The sequence below is a fragment of the Coregonus clupeaformis genome, unplaced genomic scaffold, assembly GCF_020615455.1.
Source record: "Coregonus clupeaformis isolate EN_2021a unplaced genomic scaffold, ASM2061545v1 scaf2401, whole genome shotgun sequence".
Lineage (NCBI taxonomy): Eukaryota > Metazoa > Chordata > Actinopteri > Salmoniformes > Salmonidae > Coregonus > Coregonus clupeaformis.
Window position 1 is genome coordinate 30001 of NW_025535855.1, and position 9384 is coordinate 39384.

The window sequence follows — 9384 nt, forward strand, 5'->3', positions numbered from 1 at the left end:
CTTGTGGCTTCCTCCTCTTGGCTGCATCTCAATAACCTCTAGTGGCTTCCTCCTCTCGGCTGCATCTCAATAACCTCTAGTGGCTTCCTCCTCTCGGCTGCATCTCAATAACCTCTAGTGGCTTCCTCCTCTCGGCTGCATCTCAATACCCTCTAGTGGCTTCCTCCTCTCGGCTGCATCTCAATAACCTCTAGTGGCTTCCTCCTCTCGGCTGCATCTCAATAACCTCCAGTGGCTTCCTCCTGTCGGCTGCATCTCAATAACATCTAGTGGCTTCCTCCTCTCGGCCCCATCTCAATAACCTCTACTGGCTTTCTCCTCTCAGCTGCATCTCAATAATCTCTAGTGGCTTCCTCCTCTCGGCTGCATCTCAATAACCTCTAGTGGCTTCCTCCCCTCGGCTGCATCTCAATACCTATAGTGACTTCCTCCACGACTACCAGCTACCTAGCTACCAGCGACCAATCATTTCCAATGGAAGGAGGAGTCACTAGGAGACACACAGTGACTTAACGGTTGGTGGCTGGAGAGCTTGCGACCAGAGTTGAACATTTTGTACATTTCAGCGATGCGACAGCGCAACAGCCAATCAGGGCAGGCCAACGACCAAACTCCCATCATGCATGCTGTTTGGAAGATAGACCCACAATGGATGATCTCAGAGACCTGGTAGCTAGCTTTATCACCAAGTCTGAACGGCAGGATAATACCTTCCTCTCTCTCTCCCTCTCTCTCTCTCTCTCTCTCTCTCTCTCTCTCTCTCTCTCTCTCTCTCTCTCTCTCTCTCTCTCTCTCTCTCTCTCTCTCTCTCTCTCTCTCTCTCTCTCTCTCTGTCTCTGTCTCTGTCTCTCTCTCTCTGTCTCTCGCTCTCTCTCTCTCTCTCTCTCTCTCTCTCTCTCTCTCTCTCTCTCTCTCTCTCTCTCTCTCTCTCTGTCTCTCTCTCTCTCTCTCTCTCTCTCTCTCTCTCTCTCTCTCTCTCTCTCTCTCTCTCTCTCTCTCTCTCTCTCTCTCTCTCTCCTTACCTTCCTCACCCGCTTCTGCCTCCTCCAGCTCGGCTTTCTTCAGTCTTTCCTGCATCACCACACGTTTAGCCAGGTCCGTAAAGCCCCGACGCCGGGGGACGGGAGAGGACGACGGGGCTAGAGAGGTGGAGGGGGCAGCAAAGCCCCAACGATGGGGGGCAGGAGAGGTAGAGGTAGAGGGAGATGGGGTGGAGGTGGCAGTAGTGGGTGAATGAAAGGATGATTTTGGGGTGATGGGGAGAGGAGAAGAAGGAGAGGAAGTGGATGAAGGGATGGAGTGAGGAGGAGAGGAAGTGGGAGGAGGAGGAGGAGAGGCTGACAATGGGGTGAGTTTGGGGGAGTCTGAGGGAGTCAAGAAGGGGGAGGGTTGGGAGGCAGAGGGGAGGGGGCTAGGGGAGAGAGGTGAGGCAGTATCCAGGGTAGAGGACCCCGGTGGGATGAGGGGTGAGGGAGGGGAGGGAGTAGGGGGGAGATCCACGTCCATCTCACCTGTAACAACACAAGAGAAGATAAGGGATGTTAAGATGATGTTGTCATCATTACAGGGCATGGACGGATGATGTTGTCATCATTACAGGGCATGGACAGATGATGTTGTCATCATTACAGGGCATGGACAGATGATGTTGTCATCATTACAGGGCATGGACAGATGATGTTGTCATCATTACAGGGCATGGACAGATGATGTTGTCATCATTACAGGGCATGGACAGATGATGTTGTCATCATTACAGGGCATGGACAGATGATGTCATCATTACAGGGCATGGACAGAAGATGTTGTCATCATTACAGGGCATGGACAGATGATGTTGTCATCATTACAGGGCATGGACAGATGATGTTGTCATCATTACAGGGCATGGACAGATGATGTTGTTATCATTACAGGGCATGGACAGATGATGTTGTCATCATTACAGGGCATGGACAGATGATGTTGTCATCATTACAGGGCATGGACAGATGATGTTGTCATCATTACAGGGCATGGAAAGGAAAGTAAAGTTCAAAATCTTCCCGCTGTGCTACAGATGCCGTATCTTCATTTGATCATCCTGTTGTTGCAGGAATTTTCCTGCATAGCAATGCAAACTTGTAGTGTATTCGAGGTTTAAAAAGGCTTCCTGTTGCTGCAGGATTATTTGCCTGCTGTGTCATGCATTCATCATTCTAATGCAGGGACACTTTCATCCTACATGGGGTAGATCTGATATCATCACATAGAATATGGAAGGATGGGAATGTATCTTTGGCAACATCGCATACACATCATGAGAGACAACGTGATGATAAAAAGTGTGGATTCTGCATGCGCTAACAATGGCTGCCCACCGGAATGCTAGTCGGACTATCGACTGTTAGTTTCTCTAAACAGCTAGTAGGACTATCGACTGTTCGTTTCTCTAAACAGCTAGTAGGACTATCGACTGTTAGTTTCTCTAAACGGCTAGTAGGACTATCGACTGTTAGTTTCTCTAAACAGCTAGTAGGACTATCGACTGTTAGTTTCTCTAAACAGCTAGTAGGACTGTCGACTGTTAGTTTCTCTAAACGGCTAGTAGGACTGTCGACTGTTAGTTTCTCTAAATGGCTAGTAGGACTATCGACTGTTAGTTTCTCTAAACGGCTAGTAGGACTATCGACTGTTAGTTTCTCTAAACAGCTAGTAGGACTATCGACTGTTAGTTTCTCTAAACGGCTAGTAGGACTATCGACTGTTAGTTTCTCTAAACGGCTAGTAGGACTATCGACTGTTAGCTTCTCTAAACAGCTAGTAGGACTATCGACTGTTAGTTTCTCTAAACGGCTAGTAGGACTATCGACTGTTAGTTTCTCTAAACAGCTAGTAGGACTATCGACTGTTAGTTTCTCTAAACAGCTAGTAGGACTATCGACTGTTAGTTTCTCTAAACAGCTAGTAGGACTATCGACTGTTAGTTTCTCTAAACGGCTAGTAGGACTATCGACTGTTAGTTTCTCTAAACAGCTAGTAGGACTATCGACTGTTAGTTTCTCTAAACAGCTAGTAGGACTATCGACTGTTAGTTTCTCTAAACGGCTAGTAGGGCTATCGACTGTTAGTTTCTCTAAACAGCTAGTAGGACTATCGACTGTTAGTTTCTCTAAACGGCTAGTAGGACTATCGACTGTTAGTTTCTCTAAACAGCTAGTAGGACTATCGACTGTTAGTTTCTCTAAACAGCTAGTAGGACTATCGACTGTTAGTTTCTCTAAACGGCTAGTAGGACTATCGACTGTTAGTTTCTCTAAACAGCTAGTAGGACTATCGACTGTTAGTTTCTCTAAACGGCTAGTAGGACTATCGACTGTTAGTTTCTCTAAACGGCTAGTAGGACTATCGACTGTTAGTTTCTCTAAACAGCTAGTAGGACTATCGACTGTTAGTTTCTCTAAACGGCTAGTAGGACTATCGACTGTTAGTTTCTCTAAACGGCTAGTAGGACTATCGACTGTTAGTTTCTCTAAACGGCTAGTAGGACTATCGACTGTTAGTTTCTCTAAACGGCTAGTAGGACTATCAACTGTTAGTTTCTCTAAACAGCTAGTAGGACTATCGACTGTTAGTTTCTCTAAACGGCTAGTAGGACTATCGACTGTTAGTTTCTCTAAACGGCTAGTAGGACTATCGACTGTTAGTTTCTCTAAACGGCTAGTAGGACTATCGACTGTTAGTTTCTCTAAACAGCTAGTAGGACTATCGACTGTTAGTTTCTCTAAACGGCTAGTAGGGCTATCGACTGTTAGTTTCTCTAAACAGCTAGTAGGACTATCGACTGTTAGTTTCTCTAAACGGCTAGTAGGACTATCGACTGTTAGTTTCTCTAAACGGCTAGTAGGACTATCGACTGTTAGTTTCTCTAAACAGCTAGTAGGACTATCGACTGTTAGCTTCTCTAAACGGCTAGTAGGACTATCGACTGTTAGTTTCTCTAAACAGCTAGTAGGACTATCGACTGTTAGCTTCTCTAAACGGCTAGTAGGACTATCGACTGTTAGTTTCTCTAAACAGCTAGTAGGACTATCGACTGTTAGTTTCTCTAAACAGCTAGTAGGACTATCGACTGTTAGTTTCTCTAAACAGCTAGTAGGACTATCGACTGTTAGTTTCTCTAAACGGCTTGTAGGACTATCGACTGTTAGTTTCTCTAAACGGCTAGTAGGACTATCGACTGTTAGTTTCTCTAAACGGCTAGTAGGACTATCGACTGTTAGTTTCTCTAAACGGCTAGTAGGACTATCGACTGTTAGCTTCTCTAAACGGCTAGTAGGACTATCGACTGTTAGCTTCTCTAAACGGCTTGTAGGACTATCGACTGTTAGTTTCTCTAAACAGCTAGTAGGACTATTGACTGTTAGTTTCTCTAAACAGCTAGTAGGACTATCGACTGTTAGTTTCTCTAAACGGCTAGTAGGACTATCGACTGTTAGTTTCTCTAAACGGCTAGTAGGACTATCGACTGTTAGTTTCTCTAAACAGCTAGTAGGACTATCGACTGTTAGCTTCTCTAAACGGCTAGTAGGACTATCGACTGTTAGTTTCTCTAAACGGCTAGTAGGACTATCGACTGTTAGTTTCTCTAAACGGCTAGTAGGACTATCGACTGTTAGTTTCTCTAAACAGCTAGTAGGACTATCGACTGTTAGTTTCTCTAAACGGCTAGTAGGACTCGACTGTTAGTTTCTCTAAACGGCTAGTAGGACTATCGACTGTTAGTTTCTCTAAACAGCTAGTAGGGCTATCGACTGTTAGTTTCTCTAAACGGCTAGTAGGACTATCGACTGTTAGTTTCTCTAAACAGCTAGTAGGACTATCGACTGTTAGTTTCTCTAAACGGCTAGTAGGACTATCGACTGTTAGTTTCTCTAAACAGCTAGTAGGACTATCGACTGTTAGTTTCTCTAAACGGCTAGTAGGACTATCGACTGTTAGTTTCTCTAAACGGCTAGTAGGACTATCGACTGTTAGTTTCTCTAAACAGCTAGTAGGACTATCGACTGTTAGCTTCTCTAAACGGCTAGTAGGACTATCGACTGTTAGTTTCTCTAAACGGCTAGTAGGACTATCGACTGTTAGTTTCTCTAAACAGCTAGTAGGACTATCGACTGTTAGCTTCTCTAAACGGCTAGTAGGACTATCGACTGTTAGTTTCTCTAAACGGCTAGTAGGACTATCGACTGTTAGTTTCTCTAAACAGCTAGTAGGACTATCGACTGTTAGTTTCTCTAAACGGCTAGTAGGACTATCGACTGTTAGTTTCTCTAAACAGCTAGTAGGACTATCGACTGTTAGTTTCTCTAAACGGCTAGTAGGACTATCGACTGTTAGTTTCTCTAAACGGCTAGTAGGACTATCGACTGTTAGTTTCTCTAAACAGCTAGTAGGACTATCGACTGTTAGCTTCTCTAAACGGCTAGTAGGACTATCGACTGTTAGTTTCTCTAAACGGCTAGTAGGACTATCGACTGTTAGTTTCTCTAAACAGCTAGTAGGACTATCGACTGTTAGTTTCTCTAAACGGCTAGTAGGACTATCGACTGTTAGTTTCTCTAAACAGCTAGTAGGACTATCGACTGTTAGTTTCTCTAAACGGCTAGTAGGACTCGACTGTTAGTTTCTCTAAACGGCTAGTAGGACTATCGACTGTTAGTTTCTCTAAACAGCTAGTAGGGCTATCGACTGTTAGTTTCTCTAAACGGCTAGTAGGACTATCGACTGTTAGTTTCTCTAAACAGCTAGTAGGACTATCGACTGTTAGTTTCTCTAAACGGCTAGTAGGACTATCGACTGTTAGTTTCTCTAAACAGCTAGTAGGACTATCGACTGTTAGTTTCTCTAAACGGCTAGTAGGACTATCGACTGTTAGTTTCTCTAAACGGCTAGTAGGACTATCGACTGTTAGTTTCTCTAAACAGCTAGTAGGACTATCAACTGTTAGTTTCTCTAAACAGCTAGTAGGACTATCGACTGTTAGTTTCTCTAAACAGCTAGTAGGACTATCGACTGTTAGTTTCTCTAAACAGCTAGTAGGACTATCGACTGTTAGTTTCTCTAAACGGCTAGTAGGACTATCGACTGTTAGTTTCTCTAAACAGCTAGTAGGACTATCGACTGTTAGTTTCTCTAAACAGCTAGTAGGAATATCGACTGTTAGTTTCTCTAAACAGCTAGTAGGACTATCGACTGTTAGTTTCTCTAAACGGCTAGTAGGACTATCGACTGTTAGTTTCTCTAAACGGCTAGTAGGACTATCGACTGTTAGTTTCTCTAAACAGCTAGTAGGACTATCGACTGTTAGTTTCTCTAAACAGCTAGTAGGACTATCGACTGTTAGTTTCTCTAAACGGCTAGTAGGACTATCGACTGTTAGTTTCTCTAAACAGCTAGTAGGACTATCGACTGTTAGTTTCTCTAAACGGCTAGTAGGACTATCGACTGTTAGTTTCTCTAAACAGCTAGTAGGACTATCGACTGTTAGTTTCTCTAAACAGCTAGTAGGACTATCGACTGTTAGTTTCTCTAAACGGCTAGTAGGACTATCGACTGTTAGTTTCTCTAAACGGCTAGTAGGACTATCGACTGTTAGTTTCTCTAAACAGCTAGTAGGACTATCAACTGTTAGTTTCTCTAAACAGCTAGTAGGACTATCGACTGTTAGTTTCTCTAAACGGCTAGTAGGACTATCGACTGTTAGTTTCTCTAAACGGCTAGTAGGACTATCGACTGTTAGTTTCTCTAAACAGCTAGTAGGACTATCGACTGTTAGTTTCTCTAAACGGCTAGTAGAACTATCGACTGTTAGGCAGAGCAGAGCTGTTGTGAAGGAAGTTGTCAAGGAAGTGAATTTGTGTTTATACCTCCCGCCCCCCACCTACCGTCAACCAATCATGTCAATGCGGAGCTATACGTAGCCCTCCGCGTTGTTACAACATTTGGGAGGCGGATGGCATCGCCGTACGGAGCTCGAGTTGGCCTCCGCAAGTCACCGGAGGCTCCGCAATTGCATCTCACCCTCCGTACCATATTGACGGATCAAGCATAAATCGTCGTAGTATGGATGAAGCCTGAGCTGGAATGGGAAGCTAACTGAAGCTGGCTAGCTTGATAAAAACCTGAGTAGATCTAGCTGGGTTCTTAGTATATATATATATATATATAGGAGAGGTTAGAAAACCCCTGTAGGATATATACTATATATATATATGCGATTTAATGCGATTTAATTGGTCAACCTTACAATGTCTTGGTCTAGTTCGGGGCTACAACAACATGGGAAACGTCTGGGGTCCAGGAGAGGTTTGAGAACCACTGTCCTACATATCTGATCATCTAAAGAAGTATCTTATGTCATCTTCAAACACTGGGAACTCTGCACCAATAACAGGAAGGAAGCTAGGCCCTGCATTTCCCCCCCGCACCCTACCCACCCTGGGCCAGTGGGCCGGGCCAACCCACCCTACCCACCCTGGGCCAGTGGGCCAACCCACCCTACCCACCCTGGGCCAGTGGGCCAACCCACCCTACCCACCCTGGGCCAGTGGGCCAACCCACCCTACCCACCCTGGGCCAGTGGGCCAACCCATCCTACCCACCCTGGGCAAGTGGGCCAACCCATCCTACCCACCCTGGGCCAGTGGGCCAACCCACCCCTACCCACCCTGGGCCAGTGGGCCAACCCAGCCTACCCACCCTGGGCCAGTGGGCCAACCCAGCCTACCCACCCTGGGCCAGTGAGCCAACCCACCCTACCCACCCCTGGGCCAGTGGGCCAACCCACCCTACCCACCCTGGGCCAGTGGGCCAACCCATCCTACCCACCCTGGGCAAGTGGGCCAACCCATCCTACCCACCCTGGGCCAGTGGGCCAACCCACCCTACCCACCCTGGGCCAGTGGGCCAACCCATCCTACCCACCCTGGGCCAGTGGGCCAGTGGGCCAACCCATCCTACCCACCCTGGGCCAGTGGGCCAACCCACCCTAACCTACCCTTGCCTAAAATATGACACCCCCTCCCTGTGAGAGAAGGAGATGCAGTGACACACAGACAGGCCCCCCAAACTGTCCCCAGTTTAGAATATGTTAACTTTGAGGTTTTAAAAATAAATCATTACGAAATAAATTACCTTATTCTCAAAACAGCTGGTCTACAATATTAGGACTGCCACAGAATAACATGTCCTATATAAACCTATTCAATAGAAAGCAATAGGCTACTGCAATGGAAAACGTTCCATGTAGCCTAACTTTAAACAAAACGTTTAGGCTACTTCTAATGTTGAATGGAATTGTTTTTTGAAGTAGACTCCATGTGATTTTTAAATTGGTAGCCTACCGCAAGCCAACGAAAACAAACCGCCTGTTGCGTCATTACAACCTGCCGCACTTCTGTCAATCTGGAATAGCGCAACGCGCAACCGGTCCATCTTGTCAGCTCATGCCACCTAAATGAAGCTTTTTTTTTTTTTTATAAGTAGCTAAAAGGAAAAGTGACTTACTCATGGTCCGAATGAACAGTTTTACTCAAGACATAAAATTAAGTAGGCTTCAACTCAGGTCAAACGTTTTGGGACAGAAGTCTTCGCAGCGGGTCCATGTCACTCTCGACAGTCTCTGCGTCGCGAAACCTGAGATGGGAGCTCCGACTGCTGAGTCTTGATTTGCTTCCATTGGCGAATGGGCATAAAGATGGCGCCTTCATGTATTTACCACATACCAGGTCCGGAATAATGCAGGGGCTTACTGGGGGTGAAGCCCCTGGGCCTAGGCCCGTGGGGGCCCCAGGAGGCAGCAATACAATTTATTTTAAATTGTACAATAAATAAAAACAAGGAAACATATACAGTATATATTATATATGTACTATATATATATATATATATATATATATATATATACAGTTCCCTCCACAATTATTGGCACCCCTGTTTAAGATGTGGTCGAGGACTTCCAAAAATTCTCCTTTTTTTTTAAACAACATAGAACCCAAATGCAAAAAAAGAGAAAAATCCAACCTTTTATTTAAGTACATTACTTTGGTGTAAAAAAAAAAATCACACATTTAGAAAAAAAAACTTGAAATCATGTGTCCCACAATTATTGGCACCCCTGATGTTAATACTTTGTACAACCCCCTTTTGCCAACAAGACAACACTTAATCTCCTCCTATAACATTTCACAAGATTGGAGAACACAGAGAGAGGGATCTTTGACCATTCTTCTTTGCACAATCTTTCTAGATCATCCAGTGTCCTGGGTCCTCTCTTATGCACTCTCCTCTTTAGCTCGCCCCACAGGTTTTCGATTGGGTTGAGGTCTGGGGACTGAGATGGCCATG

At 45.2% G+C, this 9384-nt stretch overlaps 1 protein-coding gene across 1 annotated transcript in view; it reads right to left on the reverse strand.

Annotated features, from left to right (window-relative positions):
- LOC121561478 (wolframin) overlaps positions 1-8695 on the reverse strand; it is a 35303-nt gene extending 26608 nt beyond the window's left edge. Inside the window, exons 1-2 of the mRNA XM_045219480.1 lie at positions 8545-8695; positions 1023-1511 (exon numbers count right to left, since the gene is read on the reverse strand). Coding sequence (XP_045075415.1) covers positions 1023-1511; positions 8545-8548 — 493 coding nt within the window. The 5' untranslated portion in view covers positions 8549-8695. The remainder of the gene's footprint in view (positions 1-1022; positions 1512-8544) is intronic.
- Positions 8696-9384: the final 689 nt, after the last annotated feature.